Below are 21,930 nucleotides of genomic sequence, written 5' to 3' on the forward strand. Positions count from 1 at the left end.
GTTCATTTGCACTAACTCAAAAGCCTATTAGGAATGGCTGTACTGTGCAAACTAGCAGGTAAATGAGCAACGGAAAAGGAGGGATAATAATGATCAATGTCCTGGGGACATCACTTTGCAAACTGCACTTCACACCCAAAGTTATTTATTAAATGCACAAACAAAAGCGCCCGGCCGGTACCAGGCGCACAAAGCGGTAGCAACCCCGCCCCGGAAGCGCCTCTCCTCTGCCCCTGGGGGCTGCACTCAGGCCGTGGGAGGATCGGGGCCGTCCTGCCAAGGCCGCTCCGACCTCGCTGCTGAGCTCTGGACACTAGCAGCGGAAGAGGCGGGGCCTCGGGCGGAAGAGGCGGGACTTAGCCGTTGCCGGTGAGCACCGTCTCGCCTGTCCTGCTGCCGCCGGGAGGGATGGAGGCTGCGTGGCGCCAGGCCGGCCGGGGCAGGGGCCGAGCCCGCGACCGAGCCGGCGGCCAGGCCGGGAACGGGCTCCTTGCTCGCGGGGGAGCTGGCGGCGCCGCCGCGCGGCCCGGGCGGGGAAGAGGAGGGGGCAGCGCCTCCGGGGCAGCCAGTGGTGAGTATCCCCCGCCGGGCCCGCCCCTGAGCCGTTGGCAGCCCCGGCAGGTGGGGGCCAGCGCAAGCCGGGTATAACGGCAGCACAGCGGCTCAGGAAGCCCCCCGGCTGTGTCCGGGTCTCCCTTGCCCGGCCCCCTCCGCCGAGTGCCCGAGCCAGGAGCCCCAGGCTGCAGCCCGTCCGACTCCTCTGAAGATGTTTTTCCTACGAAACTTCATAATTCTTATATATTTGTTAGCCCCCTGGGCTACTTGCTAGTCTTACAGTTACATTCTGACACGGCTGCCTTCTGAGACTTGCAGCCCTGCAGAGATTATTCCCAAACAGTGGTTGCCATATCTAATGCGAAGTCAATTGGGCTGTTCATGTGAATAAGTACTTCCTAGTGTGGGCAAGGCTTCTATAATCTAGTCAGGGGCCGGGGGAACTTTTTATGATGGATCACTGACCCACAGAAAAAATCATGGGGAGTGGGGGAGCATGCAAGTAAAAAAGCAACTTCATTTATGGTTGGTTTGGGGGTTTTTTTGGGTGGGGGGGGGAGGAATATAAAATGCTCAACTCATCCACGAGAGAGTGGAGGAAGATGTGGCGGCTTGGGGCTTGTTGCCCATGGTGGGGTGAGCTAGTGGTCATAAATCCAGTCCTACAGAGTCATAGAACACCAGAACTGGAAGGGACCTCAAGAGGTCATCGAGTCCGGTCCCCTGGCCTCACAGTAGGACCCGGTACTGTCTAGGCCATCCCTGATAAATGTCTATCTAAACAACTCTTAAATATCTCTAGAGATGGAGATTCCACAATCTCCCTAGGCAACTTATTCCAGTATTTAACCACCCTGATAGGTAGGAATTTTTTCCTAACGTCCAACTTAAACCTCCATTGGTGCAATCTAAGCCCATTGCTTCTTGTCCTATCGTCAGATGTCAAGGAGAACAATTTTTTGTGCCTCCTTGTGATACCCTTTTAGATAACTGAAAACTGCTATCATGTCCCCTCTTTCTTCTCCTTTCCAAATGAAACAAGCCCAGTTCTTTGAGTCTTCCTTCATAGGTCATGTTCTCTGGCCCTGTAATCATCTTGTTGCTCTTCTCTGAACCTTCTCCAGTTGCTCCACATCTTTCTTGAAATGTGGTGCTCAGAACTGGACACAGTACTCCAATTGAGGCCTTTGGAAAATCTCAGTGTTCCCCGAGCAAGACACAAGAAATCTAGTTTTAAAACACTTATGAATACAGAACAATTTGCATTTGGTATGGTGATGGAATGAATGGCCTAAGAAACCTTTTCTATCTCTAATTCTGCGGTATCTGATCTTAAAGCTACTACACTTTATGTTGGACTCTCAACGAGTTGTGATTTTATTATAATTCATTTGCATTATTGTAGTGCCTGGTTGCTCTAGTCATGGGCCAGGACCCTGTCGAAGCAAAAACACGCTCCTCTCTGTTTAGGCGGCTAACAACTGATTGCTTTATTGATCAGTAAAGCAAAGTGAGCCAAACGTGGTCCCAGCAAAGTCGGGCCCAGTAAAGCTGCTAATACAATCAATCCTAGTATCTTTATACACTTAGCCAAATAGTCTGACGTCAGGGCATCCAATTACAGAAATCCTCAATTAAATTTGGAAAAACAAAGCCTTATCAACAAAATGGCGGACAGGTACGAGGGAGTACATCTCCTGTCCCAACCAGCCCAATTAACACATACCAATAGCCCATCCTGTAGGCCTCTTCTAGGGTGACAGAAAGTTCACTCTGGTCTACGTGCTTGAGAGAAAAGCTGAAATGGTTTCTGATATACAAGATGGCTTCTAGCTAAATATGAAAATGGTTTCTACAGCTTCTACAACCCCATTGTATTAGGTGCTATAGAAACAGAACAGAAAGATGGTCTTTGTCACAATGAATTTACAGTTTCAGGCTGTGAGCAAAACTTTTGTCATTTGGGATGGAGAGGAAAAAACACATCCTGATTGATGTACTTCCCTGACAATAGTGCTGGTGTGGAGGAGTTCTCCTACTATTACTCTCCTTAACAGTGTTTTAATAATATCCGTATGAAAGCGCTCTCCCTTGAAAAGATTTTATACTGCAGATAATAAGCTAATAGAGTAGTCAATGTAACTTCCATCAACTACTCGATTGGGTGCTCCCTCCCCCCACTGCAGCTCAGCAGTTCAAATGTAGTAGGAGCTGGGCTACCATCCAGCTCCTGCTACATTTGAACTGCAGAGCTGCCACAGGGTTGGCTCCCCAGGATGGTGAGAGATGGGACTGAGCAGTCCCCACTCATGCTGCCAAGAGCTGCCTGGCTGTTACTACATTTAAAAGTTAGAGGCACAGTGGGGAACTGGGTGTGAACCCAGTGGGGAACTGGGTGTGAACCAGGAATCAGCTGATTCCTGCTTCATCCCTGGTTCCAGATGCTGTGCCTCTGCTTTTTAAATGTAGTAAGAACATGTTCTTACTATATTTAAAAAGCAGAGAGGCATAGTGGCACGGTATCTGGGACTCTATCAGAGGCAGCAAGCAGGGGGAGGTGACTAGTCAAGTATTGACTTGACTAGTTACTTACATCCTTACTACACTAGAGACTGTTTATCTGTACAACTGTGTTGCTGTAAGTCTACAGTGTAGAAATAGCCTGTATATACCAAGAGTTAAAGATGGATGCAGACAGAATACAGACAAACAATGAAACAGTATTGGCAAGATGGGCACTAGGCTCAATATATCTGCAGCTTCACCAGTGCCATACTTTTTGTAGAGATCTTAGTAGAAAGGAGTTTTGAAGGTGGATTATAAGGTAGCTTTGCAGATCGTTATGGGGACATTCTCCTAAGCGTGAGGTGCCATGTAGGAAAAAGCATGAAAACTTTTTGTTTAAAAAGGAATAAATGGTTAATGGAGGCGAGTAAAATGGATCTGTCAGAATTAAGAATCAAACTTTTGTTACTGAATAAGGGATAAATAGGGTGTGGATAGACTGTGATGGGCTTTGAAAATGAAGGCAAGTAGTTGTTTGCAATAAAGTAGTATGAGCCAATAGAGAGCTGCAAAGACAGAGGTGATGTGGTCAAAGCAATGAACTAAGAATTTCTTTGCAGTAGCATTCTTAATGAATAAAAGTGGGGGCAAGAATGCATTTATTAAGATCTTTAGTTTCTCTCCAAAGAAAGAAATGAGACTTTGAAGTAAAGTCCCAGCTGCAAACCCATTCTCCTTCAATGTTGTACTCATTAGTTTAAGATATTGTCTTCTAAAATGACAAGATTAAAATAGCCTCTATTTTGTCAAATAATGTAGTGCACCTTTAGTAGCAAAGCCCTGGACAGGAGGGAGAACAGTATTAAAAAAAAAAAATTATAACAGCAGTAGAAATGGTTAAGTGTACCTTCAAAGTTTCAGCAAAATATCGCAGTGCCTGGCATTACAAAAAGAAATACTATTTTTAATAGCCTTTAGGTCAGGGGTGTCCAAACTTTTTTCAAAGAGGGCCAGATTTGATGAAGTAAACATGCGTGAGGGCCGACCATTTTGCCTGACATTCTTTGAACCATTAAAATTAAATGCAAATTAACTATTTTATGCAAAGTTTATTGCAAACGGCATACTTTTCATTTCGTCACATGGATGACAAATCTAAACAGGTGTTAAATGAAAAAAAAAATCCAGGAAGCTGAAATATATGTCAGGAACATTATAAAGTACATTACATATTATTGGTAATAAAGGTTGTCAACTTTTAAGTTCAAAAAATATGAACAGGAACATAACACCAAGTATACATGTTATGTCCAAATATATTTATAACTGATTTAGACCAACTGACATTAACTGAGATTTTACAATGTATTCATCTCAATACATATGGATTCGTTGGGGGCCTTAAAAGATAGATATTGCCAAATTACCTGTGGGGCTGTATTAAACCGGAACACGGGCTGCAATTGGCCCACGGGCCGGACTTTGGACATGCCTGCTTTAGGTAAAGCGTTAGTATGTACTGTCTATCCAGCACACTTTGATAAGATATGTCTGTTCGGTTAAATATTACTGTATTTCCAAATAGAGATACCAGTCCACTAGACACAATTAACAAATACTGCTTCCAAAGCTGTGAACATTTATGCTGATACATTTTTTTAAAGTCATGTTTACTTATGCTGTATTAGAAATGCAATAAAATGAGAACTGGCTATAAGAATAGAATATCTATTGAGACTATTAAGTTAAAAAAATTAGGAAAAGGCATTTGAATTTGCCAAACTTAATATGGCATTAAGATTAATGTATTCTCTTATACAGAATTATCTTCTCAGAAGAAATTTGATGAAATTAAGAAGGCTAATCAAGCAGCAGCAAAAAAGTTTGTTGAAGCCCAGTTCAGTTCTTCTGAAGAAGATGACGATGAGATTGAAGGAAAACATGGAACAATATTGGCCAAAACATTCACAACATATACTATTCAAACTGGTAAAATATTTTAATGTTTACTTCTTTGTAATATAAGAAATTAGCTTAATTGCGCTACAATATATTAGGGATGTACAATCCTGTTTAATTGGCTAACTCGTTAAACATCATGTAACCAATTAAAGAGGGTGAGGGGAGGGCTGCTCCAGCCTGGCTGGAGAGGCCCTCACCCAGCCCTCTGATGCAGGCAGGGTCTGCTCTGGTGTCCCAATTGGAATACTCTCTGCCTGTGGGGCACCTGGGCCTGCTGCAGACAGTCTGCTCTGCAGGACGCAGGAGCAGCCTGTGTCTGCGGTGGGCCAGGGTGCCCTGCAGGCAGGGTTTGCTCTAGCATCCTGATTAGAGCCCCTGCTTGCAGGGTGCTCAGGCCTGCCACAGACAGAGGCTGCTCCATAGTGCGTCTGGGCCTGCTGTAGGCAGGAGCTGTGCCGGAGCAGTCCCTGTCTGCAGTGGTCCCCCCTGTAGGGCTGGGGCAGTCCCCTGTCAGTGGCAGGCAAGGAGCTGCTCCAGCCCCCTTAGTTAATCTCATCCTTAATGGGTGTGGTTTATTAGTTAAGGTTAACTGGTTAAACCTTCACATCCCTACTATCTATATTTAAAAGCTTGGATAATTAAAGGTAGATAAACTATATTGATATTTTAATGTTCTTAACATATGGATTTAAATACTTAATTTCTGTGGTGTTCAAAATTGATAGATGATTTGTCACAAGGTATCTCTGTTGCTATCTGGTGTGGTGTGGTGTGATGTCTACACTGTGTGTCACATTCCAGTTATAAACTTTTCCAGGATATTTTAATTTCACCGTGTTTATTTTTATTCCTCTGTTTGTTTTGCTTTTTGTTAAAATGCACAGAATGTCACATGGATAAAATATAGCAGAAGCTTTCAGTATAGCCTCTCTTTCCTTAGCACAGTTGGCTCTCTGAGCTTCCCTTCTGAGATCAGTCTTGTTTCCTGTCCTTTCTGTTTATAGACTCCCAATGATATTATTGGCCCAGTAATTATCACCCAGATACTCAGAAAGTGTAAAAAATGTGTAAAATGTGTAAAAAACAGAAAGTGTAAAATGGCTCAGAGCTGCAGCAACTGATTAAGGTGCTGCTGCTAGCAGTCTGTTACAATTGCATGCCACTTGCAAAATAAGGCTTTGGGACTGCAGCTTTTTGTTTTTGGAGGGAGACTAAATCCCTATATGTACCCCAACTTCTTAGGCTGAATTTTTATAACATTGTAACCAAGATAACTTGATCCCATGCATGGGATCAAGTTATGTAGCATCTGGACCTTTTACATTCACCACTTCTTTCATGCCTACATTTTTGTTTTATTTGGTGGGGCAAGAGAAATTGGATGCTAGTGATGGAAGAGCTCCTGAAAATTGAAGGAGTGGGGATGACAGAGTAGCAGGGAAGAACTGGTCAGGCAGGGCTGTTTGAGCTAATAGGACAGAGATGGGTAGCAGGTGGAGTCGGAAGTAGCAACTTGTGTATACTTGCCACTGCTTCGTGAAGGGCAGAAGCAATCTATTGCGATGCAGGTGAGGAGGACTGTAGGATTCAGCACTTATAGTCTCAAGAACTGAAATTAAACAAACTAAATTGCTGTGCGCCTGCTGTCTATTTACAGCCCTGCTGTGTGGACAAACTTGCAATCTTGATTAGCGTGACTTTCTTTACTCTCTTAAGCTTAATGCAGCACTAACTTGACATTTTTAAAATTTGTACTTGTTATCTTTAAATATGAGTGCTTATCTTTGGATATTCGAGATATAGAGGATCCAACACTGATGGATTTGACTTGTTTTTTGTGCATTTAAGACGGCGATGCAAGTGAACTAGAACGCACAAGACAATATGTGAATGAAGCATTCCAGTCTGGGGCTTTAACATGTTTGATTTGTATTGCTTCAGTTAAGAGGAACCAAGCTGTAAGTATTTTACAATAGTCTTGAAGGTATTAACCAGCTAAATTGCTTTTTATCAATATATATCAAGTAAATGTGTTGCTATTTAAATCTTTAACTTGTGTAATTCATTGGAGTGTTGAGGATTAATATGAAAGTTCTATCAGTACTGAATATTACATAAATTATACAGGTTGAACCTCTCTAGTCCGGCATCCTCTGGACCTGACTGGTGCCGAAACAGAGAATTTGCTGAACCATGGGAGGTCAGGATTGTCTAGCATCATTACCAACACTTCCACTGCTTCCTGGGTGCTCAGAAGATATTTAGGAGTAAATTAGAGTTAAATAACAGCGCAGAGCCAGGACTGATGGCCGTAAATAAATTTTACGGGAGACTTGCCTGCACCTATGATACATGAACATCTGGCTAACTAAAATCATGCCGAACCATGGGTGTTGTGGGACCAGAGAGTGCCATACAAGAGAGGTTTAACCTATAGTTTACTTTTTGTCTGTCATGTTTGTGCAGTATTAAGGCTTGTGCATTTATAACTTGAAATCATAGTGTTGAATTTTGGGTTCTTTGCTCTGAGATCCCTGCCACACCTGTGGCTATGGAACAGTAGAAGTAAGCGTGACAGAATTTGTTTTTTATTTCATTATAATTTTGATGAATAACATCTATATTTTCACAGTTGCAGGAAATTGGGGAAGGTGAGTTGGTCAACTATTTAATGACAGATATTGAGATTAAAAATGTTAAAGCTTTATAACTGTTAAAGTACAATTGTCAGTATATATCAAAACATACAAAATAGCTTTAAAGTTTTCAGGAGGTACTCTTCTTAATTCTGTAGATTAGTATAGTGGGGAATATTTTTTCATTAGTTTACCAATTAAAAATTTAATCCTTCCAAGCCTAAATATAAGGATCTCATTTTTAAATTTTAGAAAGTCACACAATAGGATGTACAGTCACTGAATCTTGGATAAGATACTGTTACAATCGGCAGTAGTGTCACAATTGGATCATATAGTCAGGGGAACCTAAATAAATGTCATTCTTGCAAAATGGGTCAGGAAGATATGATGAAAGAAAGATTGGAGAGTTTGCATTAGGGATGATAAAATTGGATTAATCAACTAATTGAATAGTCGATGGAAATTCCATGGCATTAGTTGATAAGAGCACTCTGCTTTGAAATGTAGCAAAAGAGCCCTCCTGGGCTGTTGCTACATTTCAAAGGCGGAAGTGCCACACGGCATTTTGCTTTTGAAACATGCAAGAGCCCCAGCAGGGGCTCTTATGCACTTCAAAGATTGAAATGCTGCATGGAGCCTGGAGCTAGCGAGGGACTCCACTGTCCCCGGGCTTCATGCGCATTTCTGCTTTGAAATGTATAAGAGCCCTAGCAGGGATCCATGGGGCTGGAGCTGTGGGGAGCTCCTTTCTCTTTCTGATAGAGGCAGCAAGGCGGCAGCGACGGGGAGTGACTATTCAACTAGCTTTTTCTTATTGATTCGTCGCTTGCATCCCTAGTTTGCATAACTTGGCACTTAGATCTGCATGGCTAAATAAACATAGTCAAAACGACAGTCTTCCCCCCCCCCCCCTTCCTCTATCTCCAACCATTTTATTTTTCATGCAGCCACATTTTTTGATGAGCCTACATATTTCAAGCCAAATCTTTCTCCCACACTGGAAAAAACATAATTTTAAAAGTAGATGGGACCCATCAGACTTCACTCTAGAAAATATTGTAAGGGGGAATAGAATGGCTGTACCCTTGGTTTTCAATAATAAAAATTGCTGCAAAAGAGGGAATGTGTAGAGAAACTTCAACTAGCCATCATTAAAAAAAAATTAAAATTGCTCACAGAAGCCAAGTACAACACATTATACATTTATTTTTGTTAGATCTTTTTAATTGAAATAAGCTATTTTTAATGTGTCAGGGTCTGTTTTTAAATCATCTTTGTTTGGCAACAGTTGACTTTGCACAGTAGACCTAATATTATTTGGAAATCAGAATGAAAGTTGTGTTTTTGTTTTTTAATTAACACATTGTTACTCATTTTGGATCCTTAGCAATTTCCAAAATTAATGTTTATAAACAGTTGAGAGGTTTATTACATTTGCATTAAAATACTCAATGGAAAAAATTGTCATTACAGATAGTAACTTTCTTAGGGTATGTCTACACTACAGTGTTATTTGAAGTAGTTATTTTGAAATAACGCGTCTACACACAAAATGCATTTCGAAATAACAAAATGCTATTTCGAAATAGTGCGTCCACACTGAGTCGACTCTGAATCGCATTTAAGGCTGGCCGGAACCAGTTCCGGAAGGGCACTAGGTCAGTACTTACTGTATGGGGCAGCTAACTGAAGTCTGTGCTTAAAGAGCCCCCCTCTTCTCCCGGACAGCCAGTTCTCAAGTTTCCCTGCTTGCTTGTCTACCTCGATGAGGAACAGCAAAGCATTTTGTGTCTGTGTGCTATGGTTGCCCTCACTCGGGACATCACAGCATGCTGCAACATGGAGCCAGAGCTGCCCCTGGGCATTCTGGTGCTTCTCTTGGACGTGTTGCTGCAAGCCTGGCTGCACTTTCTGCAGGCTGCCATTTGGGAGGTCTATCGGGGGGCTGTCAGTATCCAGGAGGCCCTGCGGGAGAGCTTCCACCCTGAGTAGCATGAAGAGCCTCCCTGGTCTGCCCCACTAGGGGGTTGTGCCTCATTCCTCCTTCACGTCCTTCCACTTATCCCTCCCTAACCTCTCTTCCTGATTTTCATGAACACAAACTCTCTTTATTTAACAAAACGGGGGGGGGGAGTGGGGAGGGAATGAAACTCTGGTGAGACTGAGGAAAGGAGGTGGGAGAGGGGAGGGGCAAACCTGGGAGGAGAGAGCTGGAAGGGGGAAGCAAGAGGAAGAAGTGGGAGGGGAAGCTCAGGGCTGGGGGTCTCACCAGACCAACTTGATTTTCATGCAAACCTGCTCCTGGGTTCGCATGTGGCCTTTGGCCAGGCTGGCAGCTATCCTGCCATAGATGGCCGTGTTCCTCCATCTAGTGCAGAGATCATGGATGTTGGGGGCATCCTGGGGAGTGGTTGAGGGCTGGCTGCCAGTGGCTTGCTGGCTCATGTTTTGGGGCCACTGGGTCGGGCAGTGACTTCTGACTCTGGGCTGGTAGGCTTGGCGCTGGCACAGGCACTGTGGCCACAGTTTACTCCTTTAAGGGCTCTGGGGAGGGAGAGAAGTATTCTTGGTTGAGGCTGGAGTGGCCACCAGGGCACCCTGGGATGGCTGGAGGCCCCCTATTTCGAAATAAGTGTCTACACAGCACTTATTTCGAAATAGCTATTTCGAATTTGTCGTTATTCCTTGTAGAATGAGGTTTACCAAATTCGAAATAAACGCTCCACTATTTCGAATTTATTTGGAAATAGCAGTTTGGCTGTGTAGATGCTAGGAAAGTTATTTTGAAATAAGGGCTGTTATTTCAAAATAACTTTGCTGTGTAGATATACCGTTAGTGAGCCTGTATAACACGCTTTTGACTTCGAGTCAGAGGACTGGAAATGTTTTCTCTTCCCTTTTTATTTAAGCATAAAATAAATTGCTTCCATTTAAAATATCCAAGGGTAAATCCAGGAAAAAAGGTAATTCAGACTTTCATATTCAGGTGTTTCACTTAAATCCAGTTCCTGCAACACTCTTGATTTTTAAGGGTGTGTCTTTGGAACTCTCAGTAGCAAGCCAAATATTGTTGCAGCTCAGACTCTAAGCCTAAGAGTATGTGGACTCCAGACCTAGAACTCCAGTCCAAGCAATGATATCAAAGCACTGTGTAAACAGATGCTTTTAGGCTTGATAGCATGAGCTGAGTCTGTATACGTGGGCCAGGAGACTTTTTGCATAGGCTGCACAGACATATCCTAAAGGACCTTACACTATAACTTGAAATGTCCTTGTTACACTATGAATTTGCAAACTTATAAGGGGTGTGACGTTGGTTTGCACAGCCTTGCATCTTTGTGTATTGTGCAAGACTTACAAATGTATGTAATAGGCCCTGATTCACATCTATGCATTGGAAGTTGTGTGCACGTAAATTGAGTGTATTTTTATAGATTTTGCCTATACTATTGCTTTGAGAGAGTCTGATATCTGAAAGATTATTTTGAAAACTGACAACACATTTATTCACCGTTCATGTGTTTTCATAACTGTTCTTATGCTGTTTGCAGGTTTCCAGTTACTACTTTTAGGCAGAAAGTGTTCCCTCACAACTCCCCTATTTCATCTTGTAGTGAAATCATAAAATTGCGTTTGTTCTGTTTTACTTGATGCTCAGCTATAGGGATGTATTGAGCATATGATTATGCTTCACTTCAGAATCAGCAAAGAAAAATGCAGCTAAGATCAATATTATATAACTTCAATAATGGCAAACGGTACACAGAAGGAGACTGATCACAATACATTGTGTTTTTAACTTTGTCATTTATAAAAGTTTCCTATTTACCCCATGTTAAAATTGACACGTCTTCATTCATCTTTGATTTACTATTGTTGCATGTAACACCTAAGATTAAAGAGGGGAATATCTTTACTAGTATTTCTTTTATATAATTAGACCCACATGAACAACTGGAGAAACTCTTACAGCAATAGAAGAGAGAATAAATATACAGTATGAAACTATAGTAGTAAAATCATCCACATTAGCAGGTGAATGCATATAGTATATGAAACTAGTTTTACCTACTTTTTTAACTGGCTAGATTTAAAGTTGATATCCCTTCAGATGCTAGGGTGAGGGTTTTTTCCCATTCATTTAATCAGAAGCTAACCAATAGATGCTAGTCATTTCTTTTTTTATTTATCTTTTAGGTCTGGAGCTGTTCTGGATGTTTTTGTATATTTCACATGCCATGTATCCAAAAGTGGGCTAAGGACAGCCTTTTTCTTGTATCTTCTCCTTTGACAGATGATGATTTTGGGAAGAAAGATTATCCATGGCCTTGGTAAGTGTTTCATGTTACGTTGACAAAAATGCCTTGATTGAGGACTAAGTGGGAACTGGAGTCACTTAAAAAGTGACAGTCCTTGTAGATGAAAAATGTATACTCCAAACTTGCTTACATTTTGTTTGAAGTTCACATTGGCTCAGTGTGTGTTCAGGAAACATAAAAATAACCACTGCCTAGAAATATTTAATATCTGAAAACAGTAACTTGACTGTAACACATCTCATGTTTTGCCCTCTCTTAAAACGTTTTCTCATCAATTTCAAAATCTCTTACTGCCACCACCACCAATAAACTTAATATAAATGAGCTATGATATGAAAAATTCTAGAGGTGGCTAACCTGTGGTAGCAAAAGATTACAGTACAGACTGGATTTACATGTTTGTTAAATATACAGTTTCTTACCTAGCAACCACTTCTGCTCTTATGCAGGCAGACAATGCCTTCTCTACTACAAATAGTGTTTCTTAACCCTATTCTCAAATGCTTATACAATCGCAGAGGAAATGACCCTTTCAGTGACACTTTTGATTTCTTCTAAGGACAGATATATTGCCTTTAAAAGCATGATAAAATTCTAAGAATCTAAAAAAATTGAGAACCGTGGCATGTTCTCTGACAGTGGCACTTGAAGAATTGCCTTCTCTTTCTCTGGCGATTCTTAAGCCCCTGGCTCAGGTATGTCACAAGTATTCAGTTGAAGGTTTGGAAAACTCACTTTTGTCTTCACACTGTCTTGTTTCATGGTCTGCAAATTGTTGCAAAACAGAATCCAGATTTTTAAGATGATCCTCTTGATCCCCTCTCGAATGAGAATGTTGTTAAAATATTATTGAACTCCCGTCATTTCCTTCAGAATCTCACTGGTTGCTTTCTGCAGCAGAGCAGGTGCTGATGTAACACACAAAGGCAATTTGTTGTAGCCCCTCTCCCCAGCCCCCAAGCCTGCCCCCCCCCCATCCTACCCTTTCATGTGTTGTGAGATATTTGCCGTACACCATATCATTCTCCATTTGTAGGTATGCATTGAGCAAATCCTGTATACTAAAACACTGTGCTCTATTAAGAATAGCAAAAAAAAAAACTTCACTAAAAGGTAGTAGATACTGATTTGTTCATAAAGTTGGATTCACTGTCACTTTAAAATCTATGTAAGTTTAGATGGAGCCATCATTTTTGAGCACTGGTATCTCACTCACTTTGTGAAATGGGTGGCAAGACTCAAATGTTCACTAAACAGTCTAAATCATAATTTGACTTCTGTCTTGATTCAGACTTCATAGGTTTCTTCCTTAATGTATGATTGCTCTGGTGATGGTTCAACTGTGTGACAGATCATGGCAATGTGTCCTTTCTTTTGTTGCTTCTAGCAAATGAGCTGGTTTGGATAGCAATTCTCAGCACATACAATTTGCATAAAATGGCCACATTGAATTTTTGTGCATTGGTCCTTTGGCTTGCCAATTTAAGAAGTGTACTACTTGGTTCACCCTAAATTTCAGAGAATTGTTCTCTGCAGTTTCCATGCCAATAGCTACGACAACAGCTTTGTTGAATGCTAGTGCTGATAAGTCAGAAACTTCTTTCAGATCTGATCATTCTGTAATCCAGAGAGAAACTGGTCACATTAAGCATAACTTAATATTTGTCCTCATTGACAGTTCTTTGACAGCATTTTTAGAGTATCAATGAACTGTGCTACTGGCTCTATGCTTCCTTGATGGAACTAGTATCTGTCTGCTGTCATCAGCAGGGCAGAAGAGAAATGTTTGTAGCTGTAATAGTTGTGGCAATTCCTGGGCATAATTGGAGACAACAGATCATTCAGCAGTCTGGATGTTTTCAGATCTATTACTGTCAGCAGTGTTGAAACCCAACCTGGAATGGAATTGAAAACTAAAAGTGCTCAGATTGTTTGAGGCACGATTTGTGGTTTTTCTCTGATTCACCAACATCTCCTACAAATTTGTCATTTTTTTTCACTCTTATTGGACTTAGTACTGCCCCCCCCCCACACACACACATTTTCTTCCACAGAGACACCTTTTTTTGTATTTGTTTTGTTCCCATTCTTGGGCAGTCTGTGGGACACTGGACTCTTGTGGGATTGAATAACCTCCCTGTCAATGTTTTATTTAGACCAAGAAGTGAAGGAGCTAGACAAAGGGAGAACTGACTTTAAACACAGCTGTCTGCTGTAGAGACTTTGTTTTTTTCTGGTAACAAACAAGAAAAAACAGAACTGAGGTTTTGCTCTGAGTACAGAGTGCCCAACCACTTAGAGGTAGGACATTTACCATGTGGAAACTGGTGAGAAACAAGCAAGATGGCAAATTGAATTAAATGGTTTTTGTTTGTTGTTGTCTTCTGCGCCTGTTACATTTGTTTGCAGATCTTGGGGTTGTGAAATTTGCCCTTTAAAATTGTCATTGGTCCTGGAGTCTATGGGTCTTTTTGGGGACTGACTACAGCTAGTCCTATGTGTCAGGCAACTGTAACTTTTAATCTCTCATACATCTATATTTTTAAGGTATTAAGTTTTGTTTTGCACATCTTAGGAGTTAAGTGCAGGAAGAGTTTCAGTTTTTTAATGTCACTGCTCTTGGTCCCATGCAAAGGAAGTAATAATGTTGTTACATGTACTCTTTTACATCTCAAGTAATATCTAAATCCTGTAACTGTATTCCAAAAGTGTTATACTAAAGGTTTAGTATATACAAATCTCTGCAGTTTAAACTTGTTTGTGGGAAAGGTACTGTGGCATTGGGAGCCTGAAGAATTGGTCTTAATGAGATTGTGCATTTAAAAACTGGTATGTAATAGGGATGTAATAGTGAAACCGTTTAAATGGTTAACCAATCCACATGAGCTTATCAATTACCATAACAGTTACACACTGGCTCCTGACCCCACTTCCAGGGAGCATACTGCCACTCGGTGTTGCTGGTTTTGTAGCAGAGCCTGCAGCAGCCAGCTCCCTGGGAGTGGGGGTAGGAGCCACCCCACCCTGCTCCGTCTGTGTCTAGATGTGCTGCGGGCTCTGCAGTATAAGCTTTATATTGCAGTGCCCGCAATGTATAACCATGTAACTGCTAAGATTTTAACAGTTACACAGTTACCTAATTGACTGCTTTTTAGCATCCCTAATATGTAGCAGTCATCGTGGTGTGTATTAAACTTAATTATTAACTAAAACAATAGCAAAAAACAGTGTGGATTGATTTTTTTTTTTTTTTTTTTTTTTAAATCAGCAAGTGAAAAGCCTCAATTTGAGTATATTGTAATAAACTCTTTCATTTATACTTATTTTCTAAAGAAAGGTGCGTACTTGTAACCCTTACAACATAGAAATGGGTCACTAGAAGGGATCTCAATAGGCCAGTGGTCCCCAACCTTTCAAGGTTGTCGGGCGCCAGGGGGCGTGGCCGTTCGCCCGCCGGGCGCCAGGGGGCGGGGACACTTGCGCCCCGGGGCCGGCGCTCCCCCCGCCATGCGCCGCGTCCCCGGGGCCGGCCCCGAGCACTTGGCAGGCGCATGGAAATGCCCCCGCGGGCGCCATGGCACCCGCGGGCACCGTGTTGGGGACCACGGCAATAGGCCAATATGTTTTAAAATAGTCTTTACACTATATTCACATATTTTGGCTGCTTAGGAGGGTACACTATGACTGTATGCATCTGTTTAAGCAGTTACATAGCTTAATATTTTAATATTAATGTATATTTTAGTATATCTGAAAATGGTGAATGATATTTTTTTTGACTCATGATTTATATCAAATTGCATGAAGGTGATAACTGGGATTTAATTAAACACACAACAGCATATAATATTTATTCTTATTTAAAAAAAGCCCTCAAATATTTTGAATACATTTATCAACATATATTTATTAATTACATATATTAATTAGATTGAGTCTTTTATAGGTCTCTTCTTGGATGTACGGTTACTCTGGCTTAAAACATTGTAAATTTAGGCATTAGCATTTTAAATTTAGATTTTCTTTTAAATAGCTTATTTAAACTAATATAATTTGTGTCAATTTAAAACAAATTTTGACTTAAAAAAAATTAGTCAAATTTTCCACCTTGAGGGAGAAAATCCTTTAATATCTTTGTTGCTTTGCCAAACATAATCAGTAAAACTGTTCTTTTTTTTTTCCTTTCCTATGTCAGTCCAAAATGTAGGTTTGAGTACAAAAGATCTGAAACTCCGACTCGATACTACTGCTACTGTGGGAAGGTAGAGGATCCAGAGTTGGACCCATGGCTGGTACCTCACTCATGTGGCCAAGTATGTGAAAAGGAGTTTAAGCCTCCATGTGGGCATAAGTGCCTTCTGCTCTGTCACCCAGGTAAGTCTCTTACATTGTATCAATTAATTGTTCACACTTAGTCATGAAATTTATCATGCTTAAAGTCACTTATGACTGTGGACTTAAACCTTGAAAATATATATATATGAGGGAATATTTGTTGGATATTATTATTGATATAAGTTATTGAACACTAATGAAAGGAGAATAAAATGACTTGTAGATTCAGTGATGACATGTTAATTTTATTGTTTCTTTTTAATTGTTCGCAGGTCCTTGTCCTCCTTGCCCAAAGGTAGTCACAACAGCCTGTTATTGTAAGAAGGCTAAACCAGTGCCACGAAGGTGCAGTACCAAAGAATGGTCATGTCAGCTGCCATGTGGTCGAAAGCTGCCATGTGGACAGCACAATTGTGAGAACCCTTGTCACCCAGGTAGATGTGATCTCTGAACCAATTTAGAGGAGTAGTTTTCATCAGTTGTTAAGAGTTGAAGCTTGTCTGTATGAACTGATCAGAGAGGAAAAAATGATTTTAATCCTTCTGTCCCCTCTCAATTAAATCTATATTCATTACTTATTTTAGGAAATTGTCAGCCCTGCCCACGAGTCAGTAAACAAAGGTGTATCTGTGGTAGACAAATAGCAGAAAGGCTCTGTGCAAGTCCATTTTGGCAGTGTGAGCAGGTATGTTTTAGAAGTCCTTTTTAAAAAAAAAATGTTTTGGGGGATCATCTTAACAGCCAATTTTCTTTAACAAAAACTTTAACCAGTAACATTTTTCAATTTTATTTATTCTTTTTGTAAAGATACATGGTTTTGAATGTGCACACACACAAATCTAGTTAACAGTCATTTGAAGATAGATGTTACATGGGCCCAATTCACCCTTAATATTAGTATTCATAACCTTGTTGACTGTTGCAATTTTGCTTGCTTATGACTAAACCTACCAATTTCACAACCGTGAAAAGCACATCATGGATTGTGAAATAAGCCCTTTGCAGTGTAATCTGATATCCCCTTGTTCGTAGGAGCACCCCGGTAAATGGGTCTTCTAGCTCTGGCTGGGTTGGAGAGGGACAGGATTTGTTGATCTCTTACATAGCCACTTGGGGTGAGTGGGGAGACCAGACACATCTCTGGGTGCCTCCCTTGGTGCAGGATGCTCTGGGACTGGGCAGCGGTCCCAGAGGTTCCTGAAATTAGGGGAGACTTGTGGAGTTGGGCCCATTTTCCTGGTGCTGCTGGAAGCATTCCAGAAAAGGGAGTTTGTAGCTGCTAGAGAAGGCAGATCTGGGGCAGTACAGGACTCTTGTGTATCTCTATCAGCTGTGGATAGCTCTGAACCCGTCCAGATCTGAAGGCAGAATAGAAGTGAGGATGGTAATCCCATAATCCCCATACACTAAATTGGGACCCCCATGGTTACAACTCCATATAATTTAAGGTTTAAATACCTAAAACCATGAAATTAAACATTTTTTTTAATCCTGAAATTTACTGATTTTTTTTTAAAGTGTTTTGCAATAGACTGTAACAAACTGTGAATTTGGTAGGGCCCTGCTTATGGCAGTGGTAAACTTTTGCTTTTGGTGGTTGTCTAGTAACTTTCAAAAATTTTTGAGAAACTACTTTTGGCATCTTAAATATGAAATATAGCTTAGGATGTGCTCTAGAGCACTTCTAGAGGGGGGAGGAATAGCTCAGTGGTTTGAGCATTGGCCTGCTAAACCCAGCGTTGTGAGTTCAATCCTTGTGGAGGCCATTTGGGGCAAAAATTTGTTAGGGATGGTACTTGGTCCTGCTGTGAAGGCAGGGGATTGGACTCAATGACCTTTCAAGGTCCCTTCCAGTTCTAGGAGACAGACAATCTCCATTAATTTATTTCAATTTATCCTCACTTACTAATAGCAAGTAGGAATGTTGAAAAAGCAGTTAACTAGGTATTTGTGTAACCACTGAAAATTCTTAGAAGTTACGCTAGTAGCAACTTCTAAAAGCATAAGCAGTTTACTAAGAATTATTTGGTATTTGTGAGACAGTCCTAAAACTGTAGATACTAAGAATGAAGAATGAAAAAACCTTGAATTGAGAGAAAACAAAGTATAAGTGTTCTTGTAAGACAGTACACAATCCCTGATTTCAATGTGTAGGTTAAGCATATTTTCAGAGCTCAGAAAAAAATCTTCCCTCCTCCTGAGTTTTGTGCCCTTCCATCTTGTTAAATTGCTCATTGTCAGCTGTAGAACTATTCTAGTTTTGCTTTTTCTTTAAGGTGTGTGGAAGAACTTTGCCTTGTGGTAATCACACATGTGAACTAGTTTGTCACTCTGGTCCCTGTGGAGAATGTCCTCGGTCTGGAAAAAGGCCCTGTCCATGTGAAAAATCAAGTAAGGATTTTCTCTGTCTCATTGAGGCACATCAGTTTGCTGTAATAGGTATCAAATATTCAAACAGGCCCCAAGTAGTATAAAATTACAGACAAAAGTTGTAGCTGTTTTATAAACCTTTTTTATAGTAGCAGTTGTCAAAGGATTACTTTGCAGTGTAGTCACTTAGCTAGTTTCAATGAGCAATGAAAGCTTCTAGTTTTATATAACTTTGTTGCTTTATTCTTTACAAGTTGGATATTACTGATTTAATTTAACTGAGTCTGATAGAGATGCTAACTAGGGATGTAAGCAACTAGTCAACTAGTGAAGCGACTAGTTGTTTCCCCCACCCTTGCTGCCTCTATCAGAGAGTGGCACCAAGGTGGGGGAGCAAGACCTGATGCTGATGCTAAAAAGCTAGTTCCTCCCAGCACTGTCTCCGCAGGGGAGGTAGAGGCACAGTGGGAAACAGCGCAAGTGGGGACCGAAGCAGTCTCTGCGTGCCCCGGTTCTGCTGCAGTTCTGCTTTTGAAATGTACAAGAGCCCCGGAAGGGCCCTTGAACATTTAAAAGGTTGCAGGGAGGCGGTCCCCTACTGATCCCATGCTCTCTGCTGGGCTTCTGCTTTTGAACAGTAGCAAGAGTCCTACCAGGCTCTTGCTACAGTTCAAAGGCGGAGGTGCCCTTATTGGCTAATTGAATACTCGATGGAAATCCCATCAACTATTTGATTAGTTAGTTAATCTAAATTTAACATCCCTAATGCTAACTTAATTCAGTATATTTGTATAATTTCTGTAGAGTTTCTTTTAAAAATGAGGGTGAATTTAGAAAATACAGGTCAAATTGTCAGTTGCATATCTAGATTCATCTTTGTGCAATCTTTTCTTTTCTTTTAGTGTTTTTTTTGCCTTGTACGGAAGATGTACCTACATGTGGAGATAGTTGTGACAAAGTTCTTGAATGTGGAATCCATAGGTGTTCACAGCGTTGTCATCGTGGTCCCTGTGAAATTTGTAGACAGGTTAGTTTTAATCTGTTCTGAACATGTAACTTTTAAATGCTTTGCAAGTTTAACAGAACATAAGAATGGCTGTACTAGGTCAGATCAAAGGTCCATTTAGCCCAATATCCTGTCTACCGACAGTGGCCAGCACCAGGTGCCCCAGAGAGGGTGGACTGAAGACAATGATCAAGCGATTTGTCTCCTGCCATCCCTCTCCATCCTCTGACAAACAGAGGCCAAGGACACCATTTTATCCCCTGGCTAATAGCCTTTTATGGACCTAACCTCCATGAAATTATGTAGCTTCCCTTTAAACTCTATTATAGTCCTATAACAGAGATTTTTGCCTCTTAAGTACCCATCTAAAAACAGATTATTTATGTAAATGTGTTCAGAAAAATGTAATACATTTGTCTGTTTCCTAACCAATATGTAAAGCTGAACTGGTAGCTGAGCAAACTTAACTAGAAGTCCTTTGTGCATAATGCACATCTTCAGCTAGCACTATGAATAGGCCACTAACATTGCTATAGTGATGCTGACAACTAGTTTTAGGCCAAAATTTAAAATGTGGGTGCCATAAAGGCTTTATTACATTTAATTATATTTTGCAAGTTTTAAGGGTTGAGTTCTGTTTTTAAGCATTCCCTGGTATGGTGTCAACCCAAATAATGTTTTTCCCAAAGCATGAAAATTCAAAATCAAACTGACTAATATTTATATAGTCTCTAAGCTGAGTTAAGTGGAAAAACCAACTGCATAAATGACACAGGTTAATAAAGTGAATTCAAAACTGCCTATTACAAATAGCTAGTTTTAAAAAAAAATTAATATGATAGTTTGAGGAGGACTGCCCAGTGGTTAGGGCATTGGCCTGACCAGATTCAGTTCCTTGCTCCACTACAAGACTTTGCATGAATTTAGTCAAATCCTTTAATCTGTCTGCCTCATTTCCCTATTTTTAAACTGGGGATAATAGTATTACCCTGGAGTGCTGTAAGGATGAGTACATGGGGGGGAAAAAAATGGGGCTTAAATAATATAGCAGTGATTCTCCACCTGTTTGTGGCCCACTACCTGGGCCACAAATTGAGAACTATAGTACTGCCCACCTAAATCACTCCACAAACTCATGTGGCCAGTGCTCTCGTTCCAGAGACCTCTCCAGAAAGGGGAGCCAGGAGTCATAGAATACTAGGACTGGAAGGGACCTCGAGAGGTCATTGAGTCCAGTCCCTTGTCCTCATAGCAGGACCAAATACTGTCTAGACCTGGCATTCTTAACCTTTTTACCTTCACACCTCCCCTGAAAGTAAACTTCATGGTCTCACTGCCTTGGGAGCCATTTTGTGCACAGCCTAGCCCCCTCACCTGACAGGAAGCTAAGGGGCGTGGCTAGGACTATAAGAATTCTGCCAGGGAGCTCAGTCAGGGCCCAGCCTCTGAGGAAGACAGAGGCCTGCCCAGAGCTCCTGGATGAGGAGGCTGAGACCTGTCCTACAACTGCCTTCCCTCACGCCAGCGAAGGCTTCCCTGAGAGATTTTCTGGGAGGCACCTCACACCTCCTCTGTATCCCCTTCACACCTCCCCTGGGGAGGCACACCTAATTGGTTAAGAACCCCTGGTCTAGACCATCCCTGATACAGACATTTATCTAACCTACTCTGAAATATCTCCAGACATGGGGATTCCACAACCTCCCTGGGCAATTTATTCCAGTGTTTGACTACCCTGACAGTTAGGAACTTTTTCCTAATGTCCAACCTACATCTCCCTTGATGCAGTTTAAGCCCATTGCTTCTCGTTCTATCCTCAGAGGCCAAGATGAACAAGTTTTCTCCCTCCTCCTTATGACACCCTTTTAGATACCTGAAAACTGCTATCATGTCCCCCCTCAATCTTCTCTTTTTTCTAAACTAAACAAATCCAATTCCTTCAGCCTTCCCTCATAGATCATGTTCTATAGACCTTTAATGATTTTTGTTGCTCTTCTCTGGACCGTCTCCAATTTCTCCACATCCTTCTTAAAATGCAGTGCCCAGAACTGGACACGATACTCCAACTGAGGTCTAACCAGCGCAGAGCAGAGAGGAAGAATGACTTCTTGTGTCTTGCTCACAACACACTTGTTAATGCATCTCAGATTCATGTTTGCTTTTTTGCAACAGCATCACACTGCTGACTCATATTCAGCTTGTGGTCCACTATAACCCCTAGATCTTTCTTCCGTACTCC

General features: G+C 41.3%; 1 protein-coding gene across 1 annotated transcript in view; it reads left to right on the plus strand.

The window, feature by feature from the left end:
* The first annotated feature begins 334 nt into the window (after positions 1–334).
* The window catches only part of NFXL1 (nuclear transcription factor, X-box binding like 1), a 104,442-nt gene continuing 82,846 nt past the window's right edge, over positions 335–21,930 (plus strand). Inside the window, exons 1-9 of the mRNA XM_075930466.1 lie at positions 335–571; positions 4,882–5,049; positions 6,871–6,980; positions 11,859–11,992; positions 16,176–16,354; positions 16,588–16,749; positions 16,900–17,000; positions 18,592–18,706; positions 19,588–19,712. Of these exons, the coding sequence (XP_075786581.1) occupies positions 409–571; positions 4,882–5,049; positions 6,871–6,980; positions 11,859–11,992; positions 16,176–16,354; positions 16,588–16,749; positions 16,900–17,000; positions 18,592–18,706; positions 19,588–19,712 (1,257 nt within the window). The 5' untranslated portion in view covers positions 335–408. The remainder of the gene's footprint in view (positions 572–4,881; positions 5,050–6,870; positions 6,981–11,858; positions 11,993–16,175; positions 16,355–16,587; positions 16,750–16,899; positions 17,001–18,591; positions 18,707–19,587; positions 19,713–21,930) is intronic.

The sequence above is a fragment of the Pelodiscus sinensis genome, chromosome 5 (assembly GCF_049634645.1).
Source record: "Pelodiscus sinensis isolate JC-2024 chromosome 5, ASM4963464v1, whole genome shotgun sequence".
Lineage (NCBI taxonomy): Eukaryota > Metazoa > Chordata > Testudines > Trionychidae > Pelodiscus > Pelodiscus sinensis.